This window comes from Dendrobates tinctorius, unplaced genomic scaffold (genome assembly GCF_039654945.1).
Source record: "Dendrobates tinctorius isolate UK_male_01 unplaced genomic scaffold, ASM3965494v1 ptg000036l, whole genome shotgun sequence".
In the NCBI taxonomy this organism is placed as follows: domain Eukaryota; kingdom Metazoa; phylum Chordata; class Amphibia; order Anura; family Dendrobatidae; genus Dendrobates; species Dendrobates tinctorius.
The window spans coordinates 13,789,126-13,807,373 of NW_027361704.1; the positions used below are offsets into that span (position 1 = coordinate 13,789,126).

The 18,248-nt window shown below is 48.3% G+C and overlaps 1 protein-coding gene across 1 annotated transcript; it reads left to right on the top strand.

Moving 5' to 3' along the window:
• The first annotated feature begins 10,027 nt into the window (after positions 1-10,027).
• On the top strand, positions 10,028-10,558 carry LOC141087854 (uncharacterized). The gene has a single exon (XM_073573678.1). It carries the CDS (start codon positions 10,028-10,030, stop codon positions 10,556-10,558), a length of 531 nt encoding a protein of 176 aa, XP_073429779.1.
• The last annotated feature ends 7,690 nt before the right edge of the window (positions 10,559-18,248 follow it).

Genomic DNA, 18,248 nt, shown 5'->3' on the forward strand with positions numbered 1-18,248 from the left:
CCTCAGGAATGCTCTACCCCAAGAAATTAGGACTATCAACAATTTGTATAGTTTCAGGCGCTCCCTCAAAACACATTTGTTCAGAGCGGCCTATCATGTTCACTAATCACAGTCATTCTATGTGTAAGTGTGCATGTGTAGCCCATTCACTCTCTCCATCCATCCCTCCACTCCCTCAAGATGGCTGGACCATCATTGTAAATACATCATTGTAAATACACACCTGTACTTTGTATCTCCCCGACCTCATTGTAGATTGTAAGCTCTCACGAGCAGGGTCATCTAATTTTGCTTTAATTATTGTATTGTTAACGTTGTTACTTATGACTTATGTTTGGAACTGTTAAACTGTAAAGCGCTGCAGAATATGGTGGAGCTATATAAATAAAGATTATTATTATTATTATTACCATCCACCAAGATGGTGAATTGTGATGACACCATAATTATCAACACCATCCCCTCTGCCTGGCAGTGAGGATGGTAGTGTGTCTGATATGTCTTTGCCTTCCCCTGAACCCTCTGTCAAGCTCCCTGACACTTTTGCTGGAGAGAAAGAGACGTTTCGGGTATATAGGGAGAGTTGTAAATTGTTGTCCTCCCTCAAGCCCCGGTCCTCGGATGATGAGAGTCAGCGGGTGGGGATAGTGATGTCATTACTTCGAGAGGGTCCGCAAGCTTGGGCTTTCTCCTTACCCCCCACCGCCCCTGAGAGAAAGTCTGTTGAAAAATTCTTTGAAGCTCTGGGGATTATTTATGATGAACCCGATTGGGTCAGACTGTCTGAGGACATGATTAAGAGACTCTTTCAGAGAAAGCGCTCTGCCGAGTGGTACTGCTCAGAATTCAGACGATGGTCCCCGGAGGTGTTATGGAACAACTCAGCACTCAGGTGTCCGTTCCATAGGGGACTATCTGATCATCTAAAGGATGCCCTGGCTCTGCATCCACCACCCAGCTCCCTGGAGGAGGCCATGACACAGGCCATCCGTATGGATCAGAGACTGAGGACGCAAGGAGTTGTGCAACGGGAGGCCCCTTTGTTTTCGGGTAAGTCCAAACCATTGCCGCAAGTCATGCCCATGGAGGTGTGGCCCACCTCATTAAAGGAGAAGGAGAGGACACGTCGGTGGGAGAACAAGCTCTGCTTTTAATGTGGTGCTTCGGGACATTGGAAGAAAGACTGTCCCTCCTGCCCATCGGTTTCAAAGATGTCGGGAAATGCCTAAGTCTGGTTAACTGTCGAGGAGGTTACCCAGACTCACAGGTACATTTTTCCTCTGTTTCCAAATTGCTACTGAAGGTGGAACTTGGTACAAAACACTGTTTTATCTCAATACGGCTTTTGTGGACTACGGGTCCTCGGTAAACCTGATTGACTCTAATCTGGTAGCCCACTTTGAGATAGGGACAGTTAGGTTGGGGACTCCCATGAAAGTGGTGGCCATTGACTCTACGCCCCTCACCAACGACGTAATTAATTTTGCTGCTGAGGAGTTCATCCTTAAGGTGGGGTGTTATGAATGGGAAACCGAGGAGGAAAAAAACCCAGCAAACTAAGTCTCAGAAAACCAGAGAAGTTGGTAACTATGCAGATTGCAGATCCCTGATCTTAACCGCACAACTAGAAGCAGTCGTGGAGCGTTCCTACGTTGGTCCTAGATGCCTCGTCACAACCGGAGAACTACATAAGCAGAAAGCAAGGAGAAGAGGAAAACTAACTGCCCAGAGCAGACCCCAAAGGAAAGACAGCCCCCCACATGTATTGACGGTGAAACAAGATGAAAATACAAACAAAGGCAGGAAAATAGGCTGAGCAAACGATGGGGCCCGGCTAACTAAAAAGGACAGAAAAGGAAAGACACTGTCTGCAATCTGCCAAAAAACAACCTTCAAAAATATTGTCCAACACTTCTGATAGCAAAATTAACCCTGAAGTCACTAGACTTCTAAACCTATATCAGCACTCTGAAATATTCTGAGACAAAGCAAAAAGAGGCCAATCTAATAAGGGACAAAAGGCAGATTGGCAAATACTGATTAATAGGAGTGGAATTTCAGCATAGCCCCAGTAGGGGCAGGCTGATTACACAAAAAACTGAATTGACCAACAAGCGCAAGTGTGAACAATAGCAAAAAACAAACTTAACTTGAGAAGACTGAAAGAGAGCTGAAGTCCAGGACCTGAGAAGCAGACTGAATCACCAGTACCCGGATAGGGCATTGTCTGTCTTATATCCAGTCTGATACTCCAGAGATCCAATCGTTATCTTCCTCATCAGGCGGCAAATCTCTACCACTTAAACCAACCGCACTACCTCCTGTCACCACCAGAGGGAAAACAGAAGGGGAACTCTCAACTGGTGGAGCAGAACATGAGTTCATGACAGTGGGACCTGTTCACCAGGAACATATATCGTGCTTTATTTTGGACAAACTTTCTGCAGGCCTGGTGTTGGGGTTCCCGTGGCTGCAACTCCATAACCTGGTCATTGACTGGGAATCTCACGTGATCTTGAGATGGTGTTCCAATTGAATTAAAAAATGTTTGGTTTCTGTGTCCGTGTCATCCGTTGGTCTGGAGGGTATTCCGGAGTACCTAAATGACTATGCTGATGTTTTTTCCGAAAAAGAGGCTGAAAGTTTACCACCACACCGCCCATTTGATTGTGCTATTGACCTGGTTTCAGGTGCTAAATTGCCCAAGGCCCGCTTGTATAATCTTTCTGGTACTGAGCGGGCTGCTATAAAAGAATACATTTCTGAGAGTTTCCGCAAGGGGCACATTCATCCTTCTGTTTCTCCTGTGATGGCAGGGTTCTTTTTTGATGGTTTACGCCCATGCCTTGATTTTCAGGAGCTGAATAAGATCACAGTGAGAAATACTCACTCCCTCACACATTCCCAATTTGTATAACCAGTTGTCTGGGGCTAAGTGGTTTTCTAAATTGGATCTGCGGGGGGGATATGACCTTATCCAGGTTCGGGAAGGAGATGAATGGAAAACTGCTTTTCTCACTACTGAGGGATTATTTGAGAACTTAGTCACTATTTAGTCACTAATTTTTAAGAGGAGTATGGATTTGATAAGTCTACTATTTGAACCACCTTGTGCAGGGGATCATTATAGGCTTTTTTGGCAAGCAGAGCTATTTTTTGTGCTTAGTTCCATTGTGTATAGTTTTGTGTCTAGTTCATTTTACTATTTTTCTTATAATTGCTGGATTTTCACGCTGTAGTATTAAAAGGATCTGGCTGTAGTCTGCAGTGTCCAACAAGCAAATGGAGAAAAAAAGGGCTCTGGATTGCTTTGGAATAAAATAATCAGGATTGAGGTGCAAAAAATGTTTATTCCTAACCACTGACACCTGGAGCTAGTAGGTATATATGTAATAGGCAGCAGCAGCAGACATTAATGGAATGAACCCTTTTGATGTATGCAATGATATCTATATACCCACATACAGTGCCTGCATGCCTTGCACTGATGTGTATATACACACACTCCCTACCTATCTAGCACTGCAATCTATATACCTCATAATTTGTCCTTAGAAGGACTGTTGGTTTAGCTGGATATGTGGATTCAACGATGGTATACCCATATTAACTAATAAAAGCACAAACCTGTCCCTATCTCAGCAGGAGCTCTCCCTACACTGTCTGATTCCGGACGTGACTGTAACAAGCAGGGCGGCGGCAGGTCTCTTATAGACCTGATGATGCTGTGCAGCCAGCCAATCGCTCTAATACCACAACAAAGATGGCTGTGGCATTACAGTGCATGGCAGACAATCCCTGCATGTTGATTGGCGCTCTAAATAGTGCCAAACGTGCAGGGCAGAGACTCAAGCTCCTGCCAAATAATCCCGGAAATGCTCAGTGCTCACTGAGTACCGCGAGTATAGCGTTCCTCGGGCGAGTACCGAGTAGTGGCGAGCATGTTCGCTCATCACTAGTGGTGATTTTGCCATGATTACCGTAAGCTGAATGAGGCCTCCAAATGCCATGCATACCCAATGCCCCGTGTGGATAAACTCATTGAGAGACTGGGAACCGCGAGGCACATTACATCCCTTGACCTGGTGAAGGGCTACTGGCAGGTCCCTCTGTCCCAGAGTACTAAGGAGAAGATGGTCTTCTCAACACCTGATGGATGTTTCCAATACACTAGAATGTTGAGTTCATTTTCCCCTTCACCATTGAGGTCTGATGAACTCCCTCTTCTGGTGAAGGAAGGTAGTGAGGCTGATTACCAAGCACCTGAGCAGGATGATGATGACTGGGTGACGGGAATTGCTGACTGGATATAAGGCAGCTGACGCCCTTCTGCCTTGCTGGTGATTTCTCTGAGAGATTCTAGGAGACCAGTCTGATTCCTGCTCCTCAAAAGCTAAGTTTTCTGCTCTGCTTTTTGCATTTGTGTTTTGGTTTTGTTTTGCATTGTTTTTCTGGATTTCTGCCATTCCCTGCTGGGGTGAGCTGAATTCCTTTTTGCCTTTTTGCTCTGTCTTCAGAAAATACCTGAGTACTGATATAGTCTTTTTGAAGCCTAGCGTCTTCAGGGCATTTTTTTCCCTATCAGTCTGTTGGCTCATGTTTTGATAGGGTTTTTGTGCGGATTGCAGACAGCAGCTTTTCTATCCTGTCCTATTTAGTTAGCTTGGGCCCCATCATTTGCTCAGCCTATCTTTCTATCTGTGTTAGTGTTTTTTCATCTTCCTTCACTGTCATTATATGTTGGGGGCTTCCTATTGCTTTGGGGTCTGCTCTGAGGCAGTTTAGATTTCCCTTTCTGTCTTTAGGCTATTTAGTTCTCTGGCTGTGATCGAGGGGTCTAGGGCACCATAGGAACCCCCCACGGCTATTGCTAGTTGTTGTTGATAGGTTCAGGGGTCTGCAATCCGATAGCTGCCAACGTCTCTAGTTTTCTGGACTTAGCTAGTATTTCTGTTTTTGCCTCCTACGGTGACTCATTCATAACTGAATCACCAGCCATACCACAGATCCTAGGGTACTCAATAGCAGGAAAGAATTGTAAAAATAAATAAATAAATAAAAAAGTGTGTATATTTTTTCCTCTATATCTCTGAGGCCGTAGGGGGAATTTTTTTTTCTCTCAATGGAGATAAAGCAATTGTCTGATCGTGTGGAGCAGCTCGCTGCGGAAGTGTGGGGAATTTCCACCTACCTTGCTCATTCACATGCTGCTGAACCAAAGATCCCTACTCCTGATGTGTTTTTTGGGGATCGTTCTAAATTTTTGAATTTCAAAAATAATTGTAAATTATTTTTTGCCTTGAAGCCTAACTCGTCAGGGAGCTCCGCGCAGCAGGTTAAAATTGTCATCTCTTTGCTGCGTGGCGATCCCCAGGATTGGCGTTTTCTTTGAAACCAGATGATCCTATTCTGACTAATGTGAACACATTTTTTCAAGCCTTGGGGTTGTTGTATGACGAACCTAATGCTATTGATCAGGCTGAAAAGACCCTGTTGGCATTGAGCCAGGGTCGAGATTCTGCAGAATTGTACTGTCAAAAATTCCGAAAGTGGGCGGTCCTTACTACCTGGAATGATAATGCCTTGGCAGCTCTTTTTCGGAAGGGTTTGTCAGAAGCCGTAAAAGATACTATGGTGGGATTTCCTGTTCCCTCTGGTCTTGACGATTCTATGTCATTAGCCATTCAGGTTGATCGGTGTTTACGTGAACGCAGGACTGCACGAGAGGTGTTGCCACCTGTTGAACAAGTGTCTGAACCTATGCAATGTGATAGAGTTTTGTCCAGGGAGCAACGTCAGGAGTTCAGAAGGCGTAATAAGCTGTGTTTTTTTTGTGGAGATGCCTCGCATATTATTTCTGTCTGTCCTAAACGAGAGAAACGTTTTGTACACACGTTTTCTGCGGGTGGTGTTCAACCTAAGTTTCTTCTGGCAATTACTCTGATCTGCTCTCTGTCCACATTTTCCGCCAAGTCTTTTGTGGATTCGGTAGCAGCCCTGAACCTAATGGACTTGGATTTTGCTAAACGCTGTGGATTTCCTATGACACCTCTGCGGACGCCTATCCCTTTCAGGGGGATTGATGCTACTCCTTTGGCGAAAAATAAACCTCAGTTTTGGACCCAGGTGGAAATGCGGGTCGCCCCAGACCATCAAGAAAATTGCAGATTTTTGGTGTTGCATAATTTGCATGATACCATTGTTCTGGGGTTTCCCTGGTTGCAAATTCATAATCCAGTTTTGGATTGGAAATCTGTGTCTGTGGTGAGTTGTGGTTGTCGGTGTGCCCTTAGTGAGGCTCCGGTTTTTTCCACCTCTCCTCAGTCGCATGATGTTCCTGACTATTTGGCAGACTTTTATGATGTATTTAGTGAGAATAGTCTGCGTCTTTGCCTCCTCATAGAAGTTATGACTGTGCAATTGAACTGAGCCCGGGGTGTAAATTTCCCAAGGGTCGGCTCTTCGATTTATCTGTACCCGAGCACGAGGCTATGCGATCCTATATTAAGGAGGCGTTGGAGAAGGGTCATATTAGACCATCCTCTTCACCCTTAGGTGCTGTTTTTTTTTTCGTGGCCAAAAAGGATGGTTCATTAAGGCCTTGTATTGATTATCGTGCCCTCAACAAAATTACTATTAAATATCAGTATCCGTTACCCCTGATTTCGGATCTATTCTGCAGAGTTAAAGGTGCTTGCTGGTTTACCAAGCTTGACCTCAGGGGGGCGTAAAATCTTATCCGCATTAAGCATGGGGATGAATGGAAGATGGCGTTTAATACTCCGGAGGGACATTTTGAGTACCTGGTGATGCCTTTTGGGCTCACTAATGCCCCTTCTGTATTCCAGTGCTTCATGAACGACATTTTCCGTGATTTTGTGGATACATTTTTGATTATCTATCTGGATGATATTTTGATCTTCTCCAAGGATTGGGATTCTCATGTGGAACATGTTCGGACTGTGTTCAGGATCTTGAGGGAGAATTCCCTGTATGTCAAAGGATCGAAATGCCTTTTTGGGGTACAGAGGATTTCATTTTTGGGATTTATTTTGTCTCCATCAACTACTGAAATGGACCCAGCCAAGGTGCAGGCCATTTATGATTGGGTTCAGCCCACTTCTTTGAAGCCCCTCCAGAAGTTTTTGGGTTTTGCTAATTTTTATCGGAAATTTATAGCAAAATTTTCTAGTATTGCCAAGCCATTAACTGATCTGACTAAGAAGGGTGCTGATGTGTTGAATTGGTCTCCGGAGGCTTTTTCTTCCTTTCAGGAGCTGAAGCGAAGATTCACTTCTGCCCCGGTTTTGCGGCAACCTGATGTCTCACTCCCTTTCCAGGTAGAGGTGGACGCTTCTGAGATTGGTGCAGGAGCTGTTTTGTCCCAAAAGGACCCTGTAACATCTAAAATGAATCCCTGTGCTTTCTTTTCCCGAAAGTTCTCTCCATCTGAACGTAACTATGATGTGGGGAATCGGGAACTGTTAGCCATGAAATGGGCATTTGAGGAGTGGAGACATTGGTTGGAGGGAGCTAAACATCAAGTCGTGGTCCTCACTGACCACAAGAATTTGATTTACCTGGAGTCGGCCAAATGCTTGAACCCTAGACAGGCTAGGTGGGCCTTGTTTTTTACACGTTTTGATTTTGTGGTCTCTTTTCTTCCTGGCACTAAGAATGTCAAGGCTGACGCTCTCTCTAGGAGCTTCTTTGCTGATTCTCCTGTGGTGACCAAGCCTGCTACCATCTTAGGCGAAGGGGTAGTTCTTTCTGCCATCTCGCCCGATTTGAGACGTACTCTGGAAGAGTTCCAGGAGGACAAACCTGAACATTGTCCCAGTGGAAAGTTTTATGTTCCTGACCAGTGGAAGAAGAGAGTGATGTCTTAAGTTCATTGCTCTGCATTGGCTGGTCATCCAGGTATTTTTGGTACTAGAGATCTGGTGAGTCGGTCTTTTTGGTGGCCCGCCTTGTCTCGTGATGTCAGGAATTTTGTGCAGTCCTGTGGGACTTGCTCCCGGTCTAAACCTTGTTCTCGCTCTAGTGGGTTGTTGATGCCTTTGCCGGTCCCTAGGAGGCCATGGACCCATATTTCAATGGATTTCATCTCTGATATGCCTGTCACTCAGAGAATGACTGTTATTTGGGTGATTTGTGATAGGTTCTCTAAGATGGTTCATCTTGTACCACTCCCTAAGTTGCCATCTTCCTCTGAGTTGGTGCCCCTGTTTTTGCAACAGGTGGTTCGCTTGCACGGGATTCCTGAGAACATTGTATCTGACAGAGGAGTTCAGTTTGTGTCTAGATTTTGGAGGACTTTCTGTTCCAAGCTGGGAATTCAGTTGTGCTTCTCCTCTGCTTTTCACCCTCAGACCAATGGGCAGACGGAGAGAACAAACCAGACCTTGGAGTCGTATTTGAGATGTTTTATTTCTGCTGATCAGGTTGATTGGGTTTCATTTTTGCCCTTGGCCGAATTTGCTTTAAATAATAGAGCTAGTTCTGCCACTTTGATGTCACCTTTTTTTTGTAACTTCGGGTTTCATCCTCGATTTTCTTCAGGGCAGGTGGAGCCTTCTGCCTGCCCAGGTGTTGACACTGTGGTGGAGAGAATGCACCGGATCTGGGACCAAGTGGTGGATAAGTTATCTCTCTCCCAGGAAAAGGCCCAGCGGTTTTCCAACCGACATAGGACCATTGGTCCCCAGTTTAAGGTGGGTGATATGGTTTGGCTATCATCAAAAAATATCGCTATGAAGGTGGCTTCTCCTAAGTTTAAACCTAGATTTATTGGACCTTACAAGATTTTGGAGATTATTAATCCGGTCTCTTTTCAGTTGTCTTTTCCTGTCACATTTAAAATCCATAATGTGTTTCATAAGTCCTTGTTGAAGAGGTTTGTTGAACCAGTAGTTCCTGGGGTGGCACCTCCGGACCCTGTATTGGTTGAAGGTAACATGGAATATGAGGTAGAGAAGATACTGGATTCCCGTCTGGCTAGATGGAGACTCCAGTATTTGGTTAAGTGGAAGGGTTATGGTCAGGAGGATAATTCCTGGGTCTCTGCCTCTGATATTCATGCCAAAAGATTGGTGCGTGCCTTTCATCAGGCTCACCCTGATCTCCCTGGTGGCGTGGATGAGGGTTTGGTGACCCCTCCTCAAGGGGGAGGTACTGTTGTGAGTTCATTTTCCCCTTCACCATTGAGGTCTGATGAACTCCCTATTCTGGTGAAGGAAGGTAGTGAGGCTGATTACCAAGCACCTGAGCAGGATGATGATGACTGGGTGAAGGGAATTGCTGACTGGATATAAGGCAGCCGACGCCCTTCTGCCTTGCTGGTGATTTCTGTGAGGGATTCTAGGAGACCAGTCTGATTCCTGCTCCTCAAAAGCTAAGTTTTCTGCTCTGCTTTTTGCATTTGTGTTTTGGTTTTGTTTTGCATTGTTTTTCTGGATTTCTGCCATTCCCTGCTGGGGTGAGCTGAATTCCTTTTTGGTCTGTCTTCAGAAAATACCTGAGTACTGATATAGTCTTTTTGAAGCCTAGCGTCTTCAGGGCTTTTTTTTCCCTATCAGTCTGTTGGCTCATGTTTTGATAGGGTTTTTGTGTGGATTGCAGACAGCAGCTTTTCTATCCTGTCCTATTTAGTTAGCTTGGGCCCCATCATTTGCTCAGCCTATCTTTCTATCTGTGTTAGTGTTTTTTCATCTTGCTTCACCGTCATTATATGTTGGGGGCTGCCTATTGCTTTGGGGTCTGCTCTGGGGCAGTTTAGATTTCCCTTTCTGTCTTTAGGCTATTTAGTTCTCCGGCTGTGATCGAGGGGTCTAGTGCACTGTTCGAACCCCCCACGGCTACTGCTAGTTGTTGTTGATAGGTTCAGGGGTCTGCAATCCGATAGCTGCCAACTTCTCTGGTTTTCTGGACTTAGCTAGTATTTCTGTTTTTGCCTCCTACGGTGACTCATTCATAACACCAGAATACCCTTCGGACTGCAAGGGGCCCCAGCAACCTTCTAGAGGCAATGGATCGGGTCTTGGGTCCGCATGAGAAGTATACGACAGCCTGCCAAGATGACATTGTGGTCTTCATCCCTGACTGGGGTAATCATCTACCAATTGTACAGGTAGTCCTGGATACGTTGAGGAATACGGGGTTCACCATAAACCCCAAAAAATGTGCCATAGGGAAGGAAAAGGTTAAATATCTAGGCTATGTTGTCGGGAGGGGTGAAATCAAGCCCCAGATGAACAAGATTGAGGCAATCCAGAAATGGCCACAACCGCTTTCCAAGAAGCAAGTGAGGGAGTTTCTTGAAATTGTGGGTTACAACCAGCGGTATATCTCAAGGTTCACCAAGATTGCTGTGCCATTGACGGACCTCCTTCAAGGCACAAGATCGTTGCTGATTAAATGGTTTTCTGAGACTGATATGGCTTTCCAGGAACTGAAGCAGGCTCTCTGTAAACATCCGATTCTGATCGCACCAGACTTCAGCAAGGAGTGCGTGGTCCAGACAGATGTATCGGCTTGGGAGCTGTGCTGTCTCAGGTAGTGAATGGGGAGGAGCATCCCATCCTGTATCTGAGTTGGAAGCTCTCTTCATGTGAGAGAAACTATGCCATCATCGAGAAGGAGTGCTTAGCCATAAATCGGGCCATAGATACCCTGAGATATTACCTGCTAGGCTGTAGGTTTAAAGCTGGTGTCCGACCATGTCCCTCTGAGGTGGTTGAGGGAAAAGAAGGGTAAAAATGCTCGGATAATTAGATGGTTTAGACCTACAAGATTTCACTTTACATCTTGAGCATAGGCCTACACGATTTCTCTTTACATGTTGAGCATAGGCCAGGAAAGTTGCATGGGAACACAGATACCCTGTCCAGACTCTTATCAAGTGAAGGTGCCAAAACCTCCAGCTTTGAGCAGAAGGGGGAGGTTATTTGACAAAGTCACTGGTAATGTAATAGCTGAACCCAGACTGGCTTTAAAGGCAGTCTGGGTTCAGCTGGACTAGAGAGAAGATTCTCCAGTAGTTTGATGTCCTAAAGAGAGTCTGAACCCGTATTGCTCCAGAGAGGGGTGCGACCAGCATACGTATGGACTGTGTTGCAGTGTTTTGCTTTTATATTGTTTTCTGTTTTAGCCAGAAAGGCTGTGTTTATTTTCCCTTCTTGTTGGTTTATGCCGCATAACAATAAATATAGTTATTAAATAAATATATATAAATATATATCACTATAAATATAGTTATAGTTATAGTAGACCCACTATTCTGGCCAGAGGGGTAGTTGATGTCCACAAGGAGAGAGTACCAATACGCATCTTAAATTGTGAGGAGAGAGAAGTCCATTTACCCCAGTGTAACAGGCCAGATTAACCCCCTGCCCAGAATATACCCAGGGTTAAAGTGGTCTAGGCCAGATTATACCCTGGTTATATTCCGGCTTAGGCCAAACTATACCCCTGGGTATAAATTGGCCTAGGCCAGTTTATACCCCTCTGGGCCAGAATATACCCCAGCTGCTGTAGATCAGGCAGTACACGGGGCCCAAGGCAGCACACGGGGGGCAGAAACAGTGAACGGGGTCCTAGGCAGCACATGGGGGCCCCAGGCAGCGCACAGGGCCCCAGGCAGCGCACAGGAGCAGAGACAGCGAATGGGTTCCCAGGCAGTACATTGGGGCCCCAGGTAGTGCACAGGGCCTCAGGCAGTGCACAAGGGCCCCAGGCAGCACACGGTACCCCAGGCAGAGCACAGGGGCCACAGGCAGCACACATGGCCCCAGGCAGCACACGGGGGCCCCAGGTAGCGCACAGGGCCCCCAGCAGCACACGGTGCCCTAGACACAGCACAGGGGCCCGAGGCAGCACACGGGGCCCCAGGCAGCGCACAGGGGCCCCAGGCAGCACACGGAGCCCCTGGCAGCACACAGGGGCCCCAGGCAGAACACAGGGGCCCCAGGCAGAACACAGGGGCCCCAGGCAGATCACAGGGGCCACAGGCAGCACACGGGGCTCCAGGCAGCACACGTGGGGCCCCAGGAAGCGCACAGGGCCCCCGGCAGCACACAGGGGCCCCAGGCAGCACACAGGGGCCCCAGGCAGAACACAGGGGCCCAGGCAGATCACAAGGGCCACAGGCAGCACACGGGGCTCCAGGCAGCACATGTGGGGCCCCAGGAAGCGCACAGGGCCCCCGGCAGCACACAGGGGCCCCAGGCAGAGCACAGGGGCCCCAGGCAGCACACGTGGGGCCCCAGGCAGTGCACAGGAGCCCCAGGCAGCGCACAGGGGTCCCAGGCAGCACACAGGGGCCCCAGGCAGAACACTTGGGCCCCAGGCAGATCACAGGGGCCATAGGCAGCACACGGGGCTCCAGGCAGCACACGTGGGGCCCCAGGAAGCGCACAGGGCCCCCGGCAGCACACAGGGGCCCCAGGCAGAGCACAGGGGCCCCAGGCAGCACACGTGGGGCCCCAGGCAGTGCACAGGAGCCCCAGGCAGCACACAGGAGCCCCAGGCAGTGCACAGGGGCCCCAAGCAGTGCACAGGGGACCCAGGCAGAACACTGGGCCCCAGGCAAAGCACAGGGGCCCCAGGCAGCCAGGGGGGGCCCTGATCTGCCAGGGGCCCCTGTGTGCTGCATGGGGCCCCTGTGTGCTGCCTGGGGCCCCTGTGACTGGTCTGGGGCCCCATGTGCTGCCTGGGGCCCTGTATTCTGCCTGGGGCTCCTGTGTGCTGCCTGGGGCCCCATGTGCTGCCTGTGGCCCCTGTGATCTGCCTGTGGCCCCTGTGATCTGCCTGGGGCCCCATGTGCTGCCTGGGGCCCCCATGTGCTGCCTGGGAACCCATTCGCTGTCTCTTCTCCTGTGCACTGCCTGGGGCTCTAAGGGCTGCCTGGGGCCCCCGTGTGCTGCCTAGGACCACGTTCGCTGTCTCTGCCCCCGTGTGCTGCCTGGGGCCCCATGTACTGCCTGATCTACAGCAGCTGGGGTATATTCTGACCCAGAGGGGTATAATCTGGCCTAGGCCAATTTATACCCTGGGGTATAGTTTGGCCTAGGACAGAATGTACCCGAGGTATATTCTGTCCCAGAGGGGTGTAAACTGGCCTAGGCCAATTTATACCCAGGGGTATAGTTTGGCCTAGGTCAGAATATACCCGGGGTATAATCTGACCTAGGCCACTTTCACCCCAGGTATATTCTGGGAGGGGAGTTTATCTGGCCTGTTACACCGGAATGCCACCCTTGCTAAGCTGTTCACTGTCAGTAACAATGCAATAGAGGCAGCAGAACCCTTGCTTCTGTCTGACAAGGTTGAAGACAATGGCTCTCAAGGGCAGCTGGAAGATTGGTGTCAGCCGCTACACGTAGGCACTGACTCCACCTCTTCGCACCAAAAGCATGGGGCTTACAGGGTGGCTCGAGAATTTGAACGGGTCTTCAGTAGTGTTGAGCGATACCATCTGATATTGAGAAATACCGATACCGGAAGTCCCATTCAAGTCAATGGGGCAGAAATATCGGAATTAAAAAAAACCCTTTCTTTCCTTGTAGGTTAATTCTACATGAAGAAAAACAACTAAGAATAATGTAGAATGTATTGGGGGAGGTGGAGGAGACATTAAAGGCATAGAGGTTTAGCCCAATCAAAAGGAATAGCAGGAATATTTTTTTTTTTTTTAAAGACGTTCGGAGTTACAAAGATATTGACAATGTTAACCTTTTTTATATTTTGTCAGATATGTATGTTTCACTACTTCCATGCTCTTTACCTTCTTTTTTTACTTCTCCCACACTTTCTCCTTCATGATCCTCACCAGCAGCATCTTTTTCATCAACTTCTTCTTCACCTTATTCATCTTCTTCTTCTTCACCTTCTTCCTATTATTCTTTTTTTGTACATTATTCATATTATTCTTATTCAACGATTATTCTTCTTCATATTCTACTTCTTCATCTTCTTCCTATTCTTCTTCTTCATCATATTCTTATTTGTGACAGTCATTCCTGTAGTTATCTATAAAAGTTTGAAAATTACACCTTCCGTTCTGCCTGTCACAAAAGATTTACAACAGGATTTGTCCGCGTTCAGTTTGGCCTGCAGCAGCAGGCATTTTCCAGGGGCACCACGAGGAGGAACGGACTCACCCCCATACACTGCTTAGTCTTCTTCTGCTTATAATTTAGATAATATCTTTTGCTCTGATTTTTAGTCTTATGCTTAATGTTCTTCTGCTTTTGGTTCTTCTGCTTTTTGTTCTTCTGCTTCTTGGTCTTCTGTCTCCTGTTGTTCGTCATCTTGGTGGTTTTCTTCATGTTCTTTGTCCTCTTGGTCATCTTTTTCAGGGTCATCTTTTTAGTCTTCTTCGGTGTGGTCTTCAGGGTCGTCGTCTTCAGGGGGTGCTTGTCCTATTGGCACTACAAAACCAGCCTTTATTACCAGAACCCGCAGCCCACATAGGAAGCACCGAAACTGAAGGCACCATAGACTCGGCTAACCCGACCGCAACACGACAGGACAACGTATTGGTGGCAAAGTGACGTTGACACTACCCGGAAACAGCAGGCGTGCTGGAACCAGGCTGGGCAGGAGGGAGTACCCATGCCAAAGACACTGCCGAGAACCAGCTGACGGAGCTGGAACCCGGATGGGTAGCAGAAGCTACAAGAGTCAATGCAACTACCGAGAACTAGCTGACGGTGCTGGAACCCAGAGTGGCAGCTGAAGGAACAAGAGCCAAAGGCACAACCGTGGACCAGCTGACGGTGCTGGAACACGGTTACTAAGCAGGAGGTACCTGTGCTACAAAGCACTACCAAGGACCAGCAGACATTGCTGGAACTCAGATACCGAGAAGGAGGCACCTCAGCCAAAGGCACTGCCGAGAACCAGCTGACGGTACTGGAACCCGGATGGGTAGCAGAAAGTACCCATGAAAAACAAAGTTGCAAGGCCGCGAGCCAGCCGCAGTTACCGAAACCCACAGTCCTACAGGGGGTGCTTGTCCTATTGGCACTACGGAACCAGCCTTTATTACCAGAACCCGCAGCCCACATAAGAAGCACCTAAGCTGCAGGCACCATAGACTCGGCTAATCCGACCGCAACACGGCAGGAGAATGTATTGGTGGCAAAGTGACGTTGACACTACCCGGAAACAGCAGGCGTGCTGGAACCAGGCTGGGCAGGAAGGAGTACCCGTGCCAAAGACACTTCTGAGCAGCAACTGGCGATGTTGGAGCCCAGGGTCAATCAGGGTGTAGGCTGAGGCCTAATTTCATCAAGTTTAATATCTGTTGTAGACTACTACTGATTTTAAACATGCTCCAACTAGGCCTCTGGCTCCGCTCTGTCTCTAGTATTTACCCTGGCCTCCAACACCGCAAGTTGCTGCTCAGAAGCGGCGTCTGCACAATCAACACTTGTTCCTGTGTTACTGGGGTTCAATAATGTCTGCTGATCCCCTGATGTGTGTCCGGCAATGTCTCCTGCTCTGACCACATTCCCACTACAATTAGTGGGAATGTGGACAGAACAGGAGACATTGCCGGACACACATCAGGGGTTCAGCTGACGTTACTGAACCCCAGTAACACAGGAACAAATGTTGATTGTGCAGACGCCACTTCTGAGCAGCAACTGGCGGTGTTGGAGGCCAGGGGAAATACTAGAGACAGAGTGGAGCCATAGGCCTAATTGGAGCTAGTTTGAAATCAGTAGTAGTGTGAATGTGGAGGCAGCAGGAGAATTTGCCGTCCACACAGCAGGGGAGCAGCAGGCATTACTGAACCCCACTAACACAGGAGCATGTGTTTTTCTCTGTGCAGATGGCACTTCCGAGCAACAACTGGCTGTGTTGGAGCCCAGGGTCAATCATGGAGTATGCTGAGGCCTAATTGCAGCAAGTTTTATATGTGATGTAGTTTGAATGTGGAGGCCGCAGGAGATATTGACGTCCACACAGCAGGGGAGCAGCAGGCATTACTGAACCCCACTAACACAGGAGCATGTGTTTTTCTCTGTGCAGACGGCACTTCCGAGCAACAACTGGCTGTGTTGGAGCCCAGGGTCAATCATGGAGTATGCTGAGGCCTAATTGCAGCAAGTTTTATATGTGATGTAGTTTGAATGTGGAGGCCGCAGGAGATATTGACGTCCACACAGCAGGGGAGCAGCAGGCATTACTGAACACCACTAACACTGGAGCATCTGTTTTTCTCTGTGCAGACTGCACTTCTGAGCAACAACTGGCGGTGTTGGAGCCCAGGATCAATCATGGAGCAGGCTGAGGCCTACTTGGAGCAAGTAGAAAATCGGATGTAGTTTGAATGTGGAGGCAGCAGGAGACTTTGCCGTCCACACAGCAGGGGAGCAGCAGGCGTTACTGAACCCCACTAACACAGGAGCTAGTGTTTTTCTCTGTGTGGACAGTACTTCCGAGCAACAACTGGCTGTGTTGAAGCCCAGGATCAATCATGCAGCAGGCTGAGGCCTACTTGGAGCTAAATGAAAATATGATCTAGTTTGAATGTGGAGGCAGCAGGAGACTTTACCGTCCACACAGCAGGGGAGCAGCTGACGTTACTGAACCCCACTAACACAGTAGCTAGTATTTTTTTCTGTGCGGACGGCACTTCCGAGCAACAACTGGCGATGTTGGAGCTCAGGGTAAATCAGTGTGTAGGCTGAGGCCTAATTTCATCAAGTTTAATATCTGTTGTAGACTACTACTGATTTTAAACTTGCTCCAACTAGGCCTCTAGCTCCACTCTGTCTCTAGTATTTCCCCTGGCCTCCAACCCCGCCAGTTGCTGCTTAGAAGTGGCGTCTGCACAATCAACACGTGTTCCTGAGTTCCTGGGGTTCAGTAACGTCTGTTGATCCCCTGATGTGTGTCCGGCAATGTCTCCTGCTCTGTCCACATTCCCACTACTAGTAGAGGGAATGTGGACAGAGCAGGAGACATTGACGGACACACATCAGGGGATCAGCTGACGTTACTGAACCCCAGTAACACAGGAACAAGTGTTGATTGTGCAGACGCCACTTCTGAGCAGCAACTGGCTGGGTTGGAGGCCAGGGCAAATACTACAAACAGATTGGAGACAGAGGCCTAGTTGGAGCAAGTTTGAAATCAGTAGTAGTGTGAATGTGGAGGCAGCAGAAGACATTGCCGTCCACACAGCAGGGGAGCAGCTGGCGTTACTGAACCCCACTAACACAGGAGCTAGTGTTTTTCTCTGTACAGATGGCACTTCTGAGCAACAACTGGCTGTGTTGAAGCCCAGGGATTACAGTTCAGGTGGTAGAAACATAAACACAACAAGAGACCTGGATACTGTTGCCAACCTATTATTTATTCTGGAAGAGGACTGGCAAATTCTGGCAAGATCCAGGCCTTGTTCATTTTCAGAAAAGTAAGCCGGTCAACGATATCGGAGGAAAGTCGCGTGCGACGGTCTGTTAGTACACCACCCGCGGCACTAAAGACGCGTTCCGATAATACACTGGCAGCAGGGCAAGCCAGCACCTCCAATGCATACTGGCTAAGCTCTGGCCATGTATCCAGCTTAGAGACCCAAAACTTGAAGGGGGAAGAGCCGTCTGGGAGTACACTGACAGGGCAAGACATGTAGTCTGTCACCATCTGACGGAAACGTTGCCACCTGCTGACTGGAGCCGTCTGTGATAGTGTAGACATTTGTGGCGGGCACACAAAACTTTGCCACATTTGGGCCATAGTGGTCTTGCCTTGTGCTGAGGCGCTGCCTCTGCTCCCTCTTTGTGCAGAGCTTCCTCCACTGCCTCGACGCACAGAGCTGCTTTGTAAAGCACTAGCAGCACTTCTCTTGGGTGGAATGGAGAACATGATGGACTGCACCAGTGTGTCTTGGTACTCCTGCATTTTACGCTCCCGGTTCAACAGTGTTATGAGGCTTTGTAAGTTGTCCCGGTAGCGAGGATCTAGGAGGGTGTACACCCAATAATCAGCCGTGTTGAGAATGTGGGCGATGCGGCGGTCGTTTCTCAGGCACTGCAGCATGAAATCAACCATGTGCTGCAGACTCCGAACTGCCCAAGAAACGCTGTCCCCTGCTTGAGGCATCATCTCTGCCTGCTCTGCATCACCCCACCCTCGCTGTACATACTGACTAAAGCATTGTGTACCTCCCTCCTCTGGAGAGATGTCTTCCTCCTCCATTGACTCCTCCTCATCCTCCTCACAAAGTGTCCCCT